Here is a 14,517-nt window from a genome sequence, read left to right as displayed (position 1 = left end):
CAATAACCACAGGTTCACACCACTCACCGACGCCACCTTCAAAAATATTGGGGGGGAGGGGGGGTCATTGACGGTCAGGGACCTATACACTGGCGGTAGGGTCGCAACACTGGATGAACTGACGCAGAGATTCCAAGTAGCTAAAGGCAACAAACTCAGATATCTGCAGCGTAAAAACTTCCCATGGAAGGAGACAAGGTCATACCCGCGACCACCACGACAGAGACTATTAGAAGAGCTACTGGACGCAGACATCCTAGGCAGAGGGAACTGCAGTCACATGTACAAATGACTGTTAGAGAGGGTCGACACTGTACTGGACGCAACGAGGAAGAAATGGGAGCAAGTCTTGGGGTTTGAAATGGGGGGGGGGGGGGGATTCTGGAGCGAAGCACTGCACAGGGTCAACTCTACCGCCACATGCACGAGGCTCAACCTAACACAGCTAAAAGTGGTACATAGAGCCCACTTGACCAGAACCCAAATGCGCAAGTTCTTCCCGGAGATGGAGGACAGATGTGAACGGTGCCAAGGAGCCCCGGCCAACCACATGTTCTGGTCTTGCCCCAGACTTGCTGGACAGCCTTCTTCAAGGCAATGAAGTTGGAGCCATGCCCGAAAGTGGCGGTCTTCGGGGTATCGGATCAGCTAGATCTCGTCATGGGGAGGAGGGTGGACGCCCTTGCCTTTGCCTTCCTGATCGCCCGCCATAGAATCCTGCTTGGTGGCGGTCAGCAGCATCACCTAAAGTTGCAAACTGGCTGTCCAACCTATCGGAACTGCTCCAAATGGAGAAAATCAAATGTCATCTGAGCGTCGCAAGAGGGCTTCCACAAAACATGGGAGCCATTCACCCGACTGTTCAGAGACAAGACCTGTTTGTGGCCAACACATAAATAAGTAGCCAGTAACCAGGGAGAAATAGCCAGGACAAGACAGAAAGAGGAAAGCGAGGGAGGACCCGGGGCAGGGTGGGGGGGGGCAGTGAAGAAGTGGGGAAGGGAAGGAGGGTGGAGAACAAAATAGGGAAGCCAGAAGGGGAAACAGATAAGAGAACAAAACGGGGAGGGGGGGGGGGGGGGGCCCACAGGGGAAGACAACAGTGGCAGCAACCACAGCACGGTGAGTGAACGCAAAGAAAAACAGGAAGGGGAAAACGAGCAATGGCGCAGTTAGATGATCGGTAAAAAGGAAATAATAGAAGTGAGGGGAGGAAAGATCGGTGACAGACTGTAAATAGAGAAACCTAAGAAGAAGCCTTTTTGTATTGCACAATAAATGAAAATGAACATCAATGGATATAATTTTGAAAATGCTAATAAAAAGATTTTTTTTAAAACATGAATTAACATCATCACAATAACATACCAGAGGACAGGTCACTTGATTTCTTTCGCTTTGACTTTTCCTCCAATTCATCTTTAGTTGTGCTACAAGTCTGAAGTTTTAAAAATTCTTCCGTCTGTGTCGAGTGGCAGACTTTTTCTTTATAACTTTCACTCGCACTGGAAATGCTTGCGGATTCAAAACCTATCAGAAAGCGCTTGAGCTTAATAACAAGACTTGAAAAATAAATACCAAGTCACATACTTTTAAGTATTTCCTCAAAAGTATTTTACTGCAATATTTCTATAAGAACGAGGGTTAATTTATCTGCCACTTTCAAAATTTATCTGGAAAAATCGGTCTATTTGAGAAGTCAATGCCATTGGGGTAACTGGCTTCTACAATGCCTTTTTTACACCTATGGACAAGAATTTTGCCCTCAATATCTACAACAGATAGTACATTTAAAGCATGCAGTTAAACTGATGCTCACTATAAATTGCAAACTATTAGTGCAAAGAACACTTGTTCCAGCCCGATGCTGCTAGCATTATGTACTGTCTAATTTATCCCACTACAGAAATTAAATGCTGTGCAGGATAGCAATTTTCATCTCATATAGTCTAACAAAATATCAGGTTATCAGTCAACCTTTTCAAGGAAGATCAGTTAAGTTTATACCTTCAGAGAATAGATAGTTCAGAATCTACTATAAAATCAAAGTAGAACAAATTATTAGCAATTGCTTTATTAGTTTTGTGTGACACTGGCTCAAAATGCTTATAACTTGTGCAGCTAGCGGCAATCACAAAGTATATTTGCCAATTTGCTGTCACTGGAAAGATGTATTAAAAGATGGAACATCTGACCACAGTGAATCCAGCAAGTAAGAAAAAATCTGGAAATACTCAGCAAGTTTGGCAGCGTCTGTGGAGAGAGGAAGAGTTAATGTTTCAAGTTCAATATGACTTCTTCAGAAGTAACCTTCAGGCTTGCCACTGGTCGTGCAATAAAATACAGATGCATAAAATCTATCAAAAGCAGCTTCATTCTGAAATCACACGATAATGTCAAATTCATCCATCTGAACGTTGGTCACATTAATTTAGACTTCACAGAATGGGGATAAAAGGGGTTTCAAATTTAAATATCAATTTGTTGAAATTGCTTTGTCAGAAATTAGAAACGTTTCCTCCAATTAGGACCATTACAAATAAGGTGTTTTCACAGTGGCAGATTTTATTTTGCAACACAGAATACCGGCATCACTGTTCCAAATCACTGTAATTACATTGTTAAAATTGGTAAATTCATCACAATACCCAAACTTTTGTTCTACTTTATGCTGGCTGAAGATTCTCCTACCTGCATAAATGGCAATTTTAGAAAAGGAAACACAGGAATCAGCCACATACAAACTATTCTAATCTGCACAAGGGAAAGTGTAAAAGCACCGACAGAGGGAACTTAATAAAACCAATACCACAGCAAGAAGCAGACTTGCAAAATTACCGATCCTGGGTCAGTTATTCCAATACATGCGAAATAACTGACTTTCCCAAATCTAGATTTCTAATCAAATGAAATGCTTACTTGGTTGGCTATTCCACAATTCATAATCAATATAAAACATGAATTTCACATTATCATCATTTACAGCTGATAACCAAACTTGGCCTGAGTTAGGTTTTTTTTTAATGAAGTCACATGGATACTCGCCAAATAAACTACAACACAATGCATACCTGCACTAATTTCCTGGTGATTTTTCTGATGTAGGTAGGTCTTTTTACATTTTCCCTTTGGAGTTTTGTCCTTGGAAGCAAGACTGGCCTGTGCACACGCTTTCCTGGATTTAAATGTTTTCGTTATAGTGGTAGGATCAACTGGATCTGGCATACTACTAAAGCTTTCCAGGGATGATTCTTCAAACTTTTTTCTATTTTTGCATTGCGCTTGTTGCTTTGCTTTGTTTGTACTTGTTTGTGGTAGAGAAGTGGGTGGTTGCATTTGTCTGGGCGATTGTCCAAATTCATCTTTTGAATAATTCTGCCACATCAATTCACTCTGCTCTCTCTCATCCTTGGTCTGTTTTTGAGTCCTTTTGAAAAAAAAGTTAATAGTTCAATCAGCACAACTCACAGACACGTTACTTGAAGAAACATTATTGGTTTAAAGCGACACTAAGTCAAGTTGGAACAAAATGCAACATGGTGAACTGAATTGTAACAAGTTTCTTGAGCGTATTCCATTCTGTACTATTGAGCTTTTTGCCATACATGACCTATATGGTTTACACACTGGGCTAAATCTCTGGCTTCTAAAGCAGACCAAGGCAGGCCAGTAGCACGGTTCAATTCCCGTACCAGCCTTCCCGAACAGGTGCCGGAATGTGGCGACTGGGGGATTTTCACAGTAACTTCATTGAAGCCTACTTGTGACAATAAGCGATTTTCATTTCATAAATGCTATGTCCTGTAAAACTATTAGATAATTATTATTCTATCATGGTTCAAAACGTGTTCTCTTTACCGGCCTCTCAACTCAAACAGGATCAGTTAACCTCCCTAGTGTACACTCCTCTGCTGTGTTCCACGACAAAAACAAAAGGCCAAGTTATAAGAGGAGCTTGACAGTGCTTTCAACAGAACCCCCAAGTCAGAACATCTTTACCTACTAGGATATTTCAAAGCAAGGGTGCGTAAAGATAACGACGCTTGGCCCTCCCACCTCATACATCACGACCTGAGAAAGATAAATGAGAAGAGACAGTCGACTTGTGGTTCGCACTTTCTCCAAGTGTCCGGATTGGTTTTCTATGGGTGCTCTAGTCTCCTCCCACAGTGCAAAGATATGCAGGTTAGGTGGTTTGGCCATGCTAAATTGCCACTTAGGGTGGAGTCACAGGAATAGGGTGGGTCAGGTGGTCTTTTGAAGGGTCGATGCACGCTCGATGGGCCAAATGGCCTCCTTCTGCACTGAAGGGACTCTATGACTGTAAAATTCTCGGATTAATTAATGGCCTCATAGCAAAGGATCCTCCTGAATTTCACATTTAGTTTGATGATGAAAACGTAGGTGGCGTGTCCTTTCAGCAGGCTGGTCAGACTCGATTGGCCGCATGACTTGTCTTCTGCATTGCAGGAATTCTATGATTCTATTGAACCCTCTACATAGGGGAAAAGTTTCTTCCTCCAGGTGCTCCGGTTTCCTCCCGCAGTCCAAAGACGTGCATGTTAGGTGAATTGGCTATGCTGAATTGCCCTTAGTGACCAAAAAAGGTTAGTTGGGGTTATGGGAATAGGGTGGAGGTGTGGGGATAGGGTGGAGGTGTGGGCTTGGGTAGGGTGCTCTTTCCAAGGGCCGGTGCAGACCCGATGGGCCAGAATGGCCTCCTTCTGCACTGAAAATTCTATGATTCTAACTACCTTATCTCTGTCCCTCAATTTTGTACACCTCAATCAGGTTCCCCCCTCAGCCTACTCTGCTGTAAGGAAAGCAATCTCAGCCTAATCAGCCTTTCTTCAGAGCTCAAACGCTCCAACGCAGGCAACATCCTGGTGAATCTCCTTTGCATCCTTTCCAGTGCAATCACACCTTGCCTATAGTGTGGCGACAAGAACTACACACAAAGTACTCGAGCTGTGACCTCACGAGCATTTTATACAGCTCCATCATAACCTCCCTGCACTTATATTCTATGCCTCAACTAATAAAGGCAAGTATCTCATATGCCTTCTTAACCACCTTATCTGCCTGCCCTGCTGCCTTCAGGGATCTTTGAACATGCACCTCAAGGTCCCTCTGTACTTCCTAGCATACTACTGGGCATTGCATATTTCCTTGCCTGGTTAATCCTCCCAAAATGCATCACTTCACACTTTTCAGGGTTGAATTCCATTTGCCACTGTTATGCCCACCTGACCAGCCAGCCTGTATTGTCCTGTAATCTAAGGATTTCCTCCACACTATTTACCACACCACCAATGTTCACATCATTTGCAAACTAACTGATGATACCTCCCAGTCATATCCATATCAGTAATCATAGAATCAGGAGTTACAGTGCAGAAGGAGGCCATTCAGCCCATCGAGTCCGCACCGGCCCTAAGAAAGAGCACCCTACTTAAGCCCACGTCTCCACCTTATCCCAAATAAATTCTTCGACACCAAGGGCAATTTAGCATGGCTAATCCACCTAACCTGCACACCTTTGGACATTACAAACAGCAAGGGACCCAACATCAATCCCTAAGGTACACCACTGGACATAGGCTTCCAGTTGAACAGAAAAACAATCTTCGACCATCACCCTCTGCCTCCTGCCACTAAGCCAATTTTGGATCCAATTTGCAAATTCCACAAGTTGCGAAAGGCATGCTTGTTAGGTGAATTTGACATTCTGAATACTCCCTCAAGGTACCCAAATAGGCACCATAGTGTAGATCATAAAATTTACAGTGCAGAAGGAGGCCATTCGGCCCATCGGGTCTGCACCCGCTCTTGCAAAGAGCACCCTACGCCTCCACCCTGTCCCCGTAACCCCACCTACCCTTTTGGAAACTAAGGGGCAATTTAGAATTTAGCATGGCCAATCCACCTAACCTGCACATCTTTGGACTGTGGGAGGAAACCAGAGTGCCCGGGGGAAACCCACGCAGACACGGGGAGAAGGTGCAAATTCCACAGTCACCCGAGGCCGAAATTGAACCTGGGACCCTGGAGCTGGGAGGCAGCAGTGATAACCAGTGTGCCACCCTGCCGCCCACGTAATGTAGCAACTAGGGGATTTTCACAGTAACGTCATTGCAGTGTTAATGTAAGCCTACTTGTGACACTAAGAAAGATTATTAAATTTCCCTGAACCCATGGGCTCTTAACTTTATTAAAAAATAAATATTTTCATTGACATTTTTTAATGAATACAGAATAAAACAACTTGTCCTCAAACAACACAGTAACTCTCCCGAGCCCACAGTTGACGGCGACTAGCTCTTTAAAACACAGAAAGAAAGGTCACCCAGCTTTTATAAAACCCCTCAATTGCACCCCTTAATGTGTTCTTAATATTCTCAAGATGTAAAAACTCCAAAGAGCCTCAGCCATACCGAGGCATTGGGTGGAGAAGCTGACCCCCAATAGCATCTGCCTGAGAGCGATCAGCGAGGTGAAAGCAAAGACATGCGCCCCCCACTCATCTGCCGCTCCAGCAAGTCTGACACCCCAAATTTGGCCACCAGGGGACTGGGCTCCAATTCCAGCCGTAGAATAGCCTACAAAATGCTGAAGGAAATCCAAAACCTTACCAGTTCAGGACATGCCCATGTGCACATGATTTGCCGGGCCCCTCCTACAACGCTCCCACTCATCTTCCAACCTCAAACAACCGACTCATCCTCGCGCCAGTTAAGTGCGCCTGGTGCACCACCTTCAACTATATCAGACCCAATCTCGTGCACGGCAAAGAGGCACTCACCATATGCAAGGCCTCACATCACACCTCCTCATCTAATTCCACCCCCAACTCCTCCTCCCACTTGGCATTAGACCCCACCAGCGATGCAGTATCCTCTGCCATTGTTTGGTTATTTACAGCACAGGAGGAGGCCATATGGCCCATCGCGTCTGCACCGTCTCCCAAAAGAGGTACCTAGCTCGTTCCATTCCTCAGCCCCATCTCCGTAGCACTCTTAATCACTTTCAAATATATATGTCCAGTTCTCTTTTGAACCTCTGATGGAATCCACCTCCATCACGCTCCCAGGCAGTGCATTCCAAATGCCAACAACTCTGAGTTAAGAACTTTCTCCTCATCACACTCCTAGCTCTCTTGCTGACCATTTTGAAATTGTGACCCCCCTAGCCACCGACCTACCCTCCAGTGGAAACAGAATATCCTTCTTTACCCTGTCAAAATTGTTCATAATTTTGAACACCTCGTTAAGGTCATCTTTTAATCTTCTCTGCCCCAAAGAGAACAAGCCAATTTCCCAATCTTTCCTGGTGTAGCCACCTAAAATGGCTGATTCCCTATTAATTTGGCCAAAACCCGATTTAAATTGGCTAACCCAAAAGGCTGATGGGAAAAGCAGCCAACAGGACACAAACGGACAGCTGCAGACAGAATAGCGTATTCGGCTCTGGGGAAGTCGGCCCAGATCGATACTCAAGACTATTAGCAGCACATCAACCCAGACATCTGCAGTTTAATCGGCTATCCCCGGGAACAATTGCAACATATTAGCAATTGAATGCTGGACCAGACCTGTCGGTGCCTGTAGTGGCCGAAACAAAGGAAGGTGAACGACCACCCCCCGATCGAGGAATCGCCCCGTTATTTGACATATCGAACCCAGTGATTGGGAACAAGTCCAATCACTTGGGACTCAGGGTCAAGGGCCGCCCCGAGAGGCGGGAAGCCCCTGGGCCCTATAAAGTGAGGGGCCAAGTTCAGATCGCTCTCTCTCTCTCTCCCTTCTTCACCTGCTCGAGGCCTTCGCAAGAATATCGACCAGAAACAGTAAGTCTGACTCCAGCGACCGCTACCCGATAAAGACTCCTAGCCATCGACCCATATCAGCCTTTTTGAATCCCGCGGGCCAGATCCGATTGGATAAGCCATTTGTTTCCCTGACCTGGTGGGCCCTTCCTAAAGTTAAGTATTGGCCAGTAGTAATAGGTTTCTATATAGATAGTAGGATTATTGTGTAAGCATTAATTGTTGTATATAATAAATGACCGTTGATTTCAATCTTACTAAGCGGTGTGCTGACTTATTAATCATAACTCGAGCTTGAACCACGTGGCGGTATCAGAAAGATACCTGGCGACTCGTGAGCAAAAATGACATAATCAGAGGAAATAAAACTAAGGCTAAAAAGAGCAACACTTGTATCTAAAATTCCTCATTCCTGATATCATTCTAATAAATCTCCCCTGCATTTTCTCCAGGGCTTCAACATCCTTCCTTAAATAAGGTGCCCAGAACTGAACACAATACTCCAAATGTGGTCCATTTGTAGAGGCGTAGCATCATTTCCTTGCTTTTATCCTCTATTTATAAACCCAAGGATCCTAGAAGCCTTCTTAACAACCTTTACAACTTGCCTGACCACCTTCAGACAATTATGCACTTGAATCCTGAGGTCCCTCTGTTTCTGTACTCCCCTCAAAGTTGCACTATCAAGCCTATACTGTCTCCCCATATTTCTTCTACCAAAATGCATTACCTCACATTTCGCTGCATTGAAGTTCATCTGCCAGCTGTCTGCCCATTTGGCCAACTTGTCAATATCCCCTGAAGCCGCTCAGCGTCATCCTCACAATTCACTATTCTCCCTAGTTTAGTATCATCTGCAAATTTTGAGATTTTGTCTTAACACCACTTCTAAATCATTTATATAAATCAGAAAAAGCATGAGTCCCAAAACTGAGCCCTGAGGAACACCACTTCCAACTCGTCTCCAGTCTGAGAAATGCCCATCGAAACCTACCCTGTTTCCAATCTTTTAGCCAAGCCAGCAAGGATACATCAATCGCATTTTAATTAGCCAATAAGGTAACCATGTGGCACCATATCAAATGCTTTCTCAAAGTCCAAATATACAACATCCACGAACCTACCTTCATCCACTGTGTGACACCTCGTCAAAGAACTTAATTAAATTTGTCAGACATGACCTGCCCTTGACAAAGCCATATTGACTGCCTAGTATTAACTTATTTGTCTCTACGTGTAGTAATCTCATCCCGTATTATGGCCTCCATCGGTATTCCAACGATTGAAGTCAATCTGACAGGTTTCTTTGCCCTTATTTTCTGGAATATTTTTATTGGCATTTTCAATTATACACAGTAAAACTTTGCGTCCAATATTTACAGCTCGTGCAGTTATGTACATACAATCATTCTTGTCACCCCCCCCCCCAAAAGGCATCCCCCTCTTTCGTTCAGTGTGTTCTGTCCCCCAGCTACTATTCTCCCCTCCCTTTATGTTTTCTGTTGCCGGCCATGTGTGTGTGTTCACATTCTCCCCCCCCTCCCTGTAATTCCACTGAGTTTCCTCCACCCCCGCCCCCCCCAAAAAGCTCCCAGTTGTGTACAGCCGTCTCTCGCTTTTTCCCTAGTCGCTGTTGGCTTCGAACAGATCTTGGAACAGGCTGACGAACTGCCCCCATGCTTTGAGGAAGCCTTCTTCCGGCCCTCGGATGGTGTACTTGATCTTCTCCAAATGGAGAAATTCTGCCAGGTCTGCCAGCCAGTCTACAGCTGTGGTGCTGCTGATCACCAGCCAAGCAGGATTCTCCAGCGTCCGATTAGGGAAGCGAAATCTAGGGCCTCTTCTCCATGTGTAGCTCTGGCTGTTCTGATATCCCGAAGATTGACATTCTCGGGCACGGCTCCACCCTCACCCCCACAACCTTGGACATTACCTTGAAAAAGCTGTCTAGAACCCTACAAGTTAAAGACAAGCCCAGAACATGTGGGTGAGGTTGGCCAGGCCTCTTTGGCACCGCTCACATATATCTTCCACCTCCGGGAAGAACCTGTTCATTCGGGTTCTGGTCAGGTGCGCTCTGTGCACCATCTTGAACTGCATGAGGCTGAGCCTTGCTCAGAAGGAGGTGGAGTTGGCCCTGCCCAGTGTTTCGCTCTAGAGTCCCCAACCCACCTCTGTCCTCAGTTAGTCTCCCCATTTTCATCTGGCTTCGTCCAGTGGCAGTCCCTGTCCAGCAGCTGTCCGTAGGTTTCCCCGCAGTTTCCCCCTTCCTTACTGTCCGTGTTTCAGGACCTCTAGTCATGTGGTTCCGGGGCCCTGGGGTATCTTACTATCGCCTTGCGGAGAAAGTGCTTTACTTGGAGGTGTCTTAGTGCCTGTCCTGTCAGTAGTTCCAGTTCCTCAGTGTTGCTAGTCTGTCCCTCATGTAAAAGTCCCTGTTAGCAGCCCCGCCCCCCACCCGTCCTGTCTCCATTTCTTTAAAATTTAAAGTGGTGGGAATTTCGAGCATGGCTGGTGGGAACTTGTGGTTTCCGCAGATGGGGGCCATCTTGGCCAAACCAAAATGTTGCCTCATCTGGTTCCATGTCATTAGTGTAGCTACCACCACGGGGCCACTTTGCACTTTCTCAGACAAGGGTGCCACATTTCCAATCCTCCGGGGCTAATCCTGTGTTGAGTGTGGCTGGAAACCTTTTGCTAACGGCTCCGCAATATGCTCCCTGACCTCTCTCAGCAATCTAGGATGCATCCCATCCGGACCTGGTGACTTCCCGACCTGGAGAGCTGCCAGCCTTTTTTGCACCTTTTCTTTATCTATCACTATACTGCTCAGTTGCTCCACACCCACATTTTCAACTGGGCCATCATCACATCTTCTAATTTGGTAAAGACAGCAGCAAAGTACTCATTTACTACCACTGCCACACGCTCTGCTTCAGTGAGCAGTTTACCCTTCTTGTCCCTTATGGGCCCTACTCTATCCTTCACTTATCTTTTACAATTAATATGTTTTAAGAACATTTTGCTGTTTGTTTTAGAACAGCCTGCCATCCTTTCCTCATGCTTCCTCTTCGCCTTCCTTCTTTCAGCCTTCGCCTATCTCCAGCATTTGAGATACTCTTCCTGATTACTTTGCTATTATTATTCCAGCATGCATCATATGCCTTTTTTTTCCTTCCTTATTTTATCATCAATATATCCCTAGTCATCTAGGGTTCTCTAGCTTTGGATATCCCGTATTTATTTCTCATGAGTACATACCTAGCTTGTACCCTATTAATCTCTCCTTTGAAAGTTTCCCATTTTTCATCCACTGTTTTATCCACCAAAATGCATTTCCAATCAACCTGCTCAGAATCACAGAATACTGCAGTGCATTTCTGCACATCTTTGTACTGTGGGAGGAAACCGGAGCACGTGGCGGAAACCCACGCAGACACGATGAAAAAGTGCAAACTCTACACAGTGACCCAAGCCGGGAATCGAACCTGGGATCATGGAGCTGTGAAGCAACTGTGCTACCGTGCCACCCGTGCAAACGCGAGACTTTACCACCCTCCCAGGACGTGCATTCCAGACTGTCACGACTCTGGGTAAAAAAGTTTTTCTGCAAATTCCCTCTAAACCTCCCACCCCTTACTTTGAACATGTGTCCCCTCATAACAGATTCTTCAACTAAGGGGAACAGCTGCTCTCTATCGACCCTGTCCATGCCCCTCAAACTTGTACGCTTCCATCAGGTCACCCCTCAGTCTTCCCTGCTCCAGAGAAAACAACCCAAGCCTATCCGACCTCTCTTTATAACTTAAATGTTTCATCCCAGGCAACATTTTGGTGAATCTTCTCTGCACCCGCTCCAGTGAAATTACATCCTTCCTATAATGTGGCAACCAGAATTGCACACAGTACTCCAGCTGTGGCCTCACCAAAATTCTATACAGCTCCATCATGACCACCCTGCTTTTGTAATTTATGCCCCGATTGATAAAAGCGAGTGTTCCATATGCCTTTTCACCACCCTATTAACCTGCCCTTCTGACTTCAGAGATCGATGGACAAACACGTCAATGTCCCCTCGTTCTTCGGAACTTCCCAGTGTAAGACCTTTCATAATCTACTTTTTTGTCAAATTATTCCTTCCAAAGTGCATTACCTCTCACTTTTCAAGGTTAAATTCCATCTGCCACTTACCCACCCATTTGACCATCATGTCTATATCTTCCTGTAACCCAAGACACTCAACCTCACTGTTAACCACCCGGCTAATCTTTGTGCCATTCACAAACTTACTGATCCTACCCCCCATATTGTCACCTGTGTCATTCATGCAAATAACAATAAGGGGCCCAGCACGGATCCCTGTGGTGCACCACTTCCAGACACTAAAGCAGCTGCCTATCATCACCCTGTCTCCGACCACTAAGCCAATTATGACTCCACCTGATCAAACCACCCTCTATCCCACAGAATTTTCCTTCTTAGTAAGTCTCATCAAAGGATTTGCTGGAATCCATGTAAAGTACATCAACTGCACTACCCTCATCTGCACACTTGGTTACATGCTCAAGAAATGTAATCACATTTGTTGAGCATGACCTCCCTCTGACAAAGCCATGCTGACCATCCTTGATAAAACTTTGCCTCTCCGAGTGGAGATGGATTTTCTCCTTCTGAATCTTCTCCAGTAGTTTCCCAACCATTGACTTGAGATTCACTGGTTCTGTATTTCCCTGGCTTGTCTCTACAACCTTTCTTAACTAGTAGGACCACATTACCTGTTCCCCAGTCCTCTGGCACTCCCCCATGGCCAAAGAGGAATTAAAAATTTGGGTGAGAGCCCCGGCAATCTCCTCCCTCGCCTTCCACAGCAGCCAGGTACACAATCTTTAGACCCCTAAAATTTGCCCTTTGCCAGTCTGGGATCTTAATCAGGGACTTTAAAAAAAATCCTTTTCCAACCTAATATCGAATCATATTATAATAACTACATCCCAACGGCTCCTCCACTCTGACGTTCTCCACCTGTCCTGCCTCATTTCCTTGGGCTAGATCCAGCATAGCTTGCTCCCTGATAGGACTGGAAATGCACTGTTCCAGGGTCATCTGTACTCGAAACGTTAGCTCTTTTCTCTCCCTACAGATGTTGCCAGACCTGCTGAGATTTTCCAGCATTTTCGCTTTTGGTTTCAGATTCCGGCATCCGCAGTAAATTTGCTTTTATTCTGTTCCAGAAAGTTCTCCTCTACCACTGCAGGAATTTCTCCCCTTCCGTGCCCCACGCTCTACGCTTTTCTCAGTCTACCTGAGAGCAATTGAAACTCTCAACGATCACAACCCTACTTGTCCTGCAGGTTGCCATAATCTGCCTACAAATGCTCTCTTCCACTTACTCCCCACTATTTGGTAGTCTACAATATCAATCAAGGTCATCACTCCCTTCCTGTTTCTCACCTCCAACCATATAGATTCTAATTCAGGAACTGCATCTCGTTCAAGGGCTATGATACTATCTTTGATCAAGACTTCTACACTGCCTCCCATTTTACCCACACTGTTCCTACTACCCGGGATGTTAAGCATCCAGTCCTGTTCTGGCTTGAGCCATGTTTCTGACAATGCTACTATGTCACATGCCCCGAGAGCAATTTCTGCTTCCAGTTCCCCAATTTTGTTCACTATATTTTTTTCTTGCCCTTTGGGAGGCGACCATTTCTTTATTCACTGTCAACACTCAAGCCGCCTCTCACGTCCTTTTCCCTACTCCCCATCTTCTCTCTTTTGCCCTCACTGGTACTTCTAAAACTAGGCCCATTAGTCACCAACTGCCCCTCTCCTCCGTACGAGTTTAAATCCACACCAATACACTATTTATTATCCTCCCGAAGTCCCACGGTGCTACCCTCTTCCATCACCGTGAGCAACAGAACCCTTACCAACAATGAGGCTGTGAAAGACCAAAATTCTCCAATAACTCCTTTGGGCGAACAGCACCTTTCTGAAATAAGTCCTCCATGCCTTCCACCCCCTTGTCCACACAGCCTCGAAACCTAGCATCCAATCTTGCCGGCTCATACATGTGGTTATCACAAATCAGTGCCAACTTAGACATCCTAACAAATTTTAAAATGCTGCAGGAACTGCCGCCATATTTTCAACGCAACGACCACCACCGGGTTACCCAAATATTCCCCTGGAGAGAACAAAGGGAAATTCGGTAGGTCCACATTAACCCTTACCAACTTTTACAAATGCACCATAGAAAGCATCCTATCTGGCTGTATCACAGCCTAATATGGCAACTGCTCGGCCCAAGACCGCAAGAAACTTCAGAGAATCGTGAACACAGCCCAGTCCATCACACGAACCTGCCTCCCATCCACTGACTCCATCTACACCTCCCGCTGCCTGGGGAAAGCGGGCAGCATAATCAAAGACCTTCCCACCTGGCTGACTCACTCTTCCAACTTCTTTCATCGGGCAGGAGATACTAAAGTCTGAGAACACGCACAAACAGACTCAAAAACAGCTTCTTCCGCGCTGTTACCAGATTCCTAAACGACCCTCTTATGGACTGACCTCATTAACACTACACCCTGCATGCTTCATCCGATGCCGGTGTTATGTAGTTACATTGTATACCTTGTGTTGCCCTATTATGGATTTTCTTTTCTTCCCATGTACTTCATGATCTG

The 14,517-nt window shown here is 45.5% G+C and overlaps 1 protein-coding gene across 8 annotated transcripts in view; it reads right to left on the bottom strand.

Moving 5' to 3' along the window:
- Positions 1-14,517, bottom strand: part of pcm1 (pericentriolar material 1) — a 313,048-nt gene that overhangs the window by 116,874 nt on the left and 181,657 nt on the right. For all 8 annotated transcript variants that reach the window (XM_072496879.1, XM_072496880.1, XM_072496881.1 and 5 more), the window contains 2 exons: positions 3,072-3,427; positions 1,369-1,530 (listed from right to left, as the gene is read on the bottom strand). In XM_072496879.1, the coding sequence (XP_072352980.1) occupies positions 1,369-1,530; positions 3,072-3,427 (518 nt within the window). The remainder of the gene's footprint in view (positions 1-1,368; positions 1,531-3,071; positions 3,428-14,517) is intronic.

The sequence above is a fragment of the Scyliorhinus torazame genome, chromosome 3 (assembly GCF_047496885.1).
Source record: "Scyliorhinus torazame isolate Kashiwa2021f chromosome 3, sScyTor2.1, whole genome shotgun sequence".
Taxonomy (NCBI): Eukaryota; Metazoa; Chordata; class Chondrichthyes; order Carcharhiniformes; family Scyliorhinidae; genus Scyliorhinus; species Scyliorhinus torazame.
This window is presented reverse-complemented; position numbering and strand designations above follow the sequence as displayed.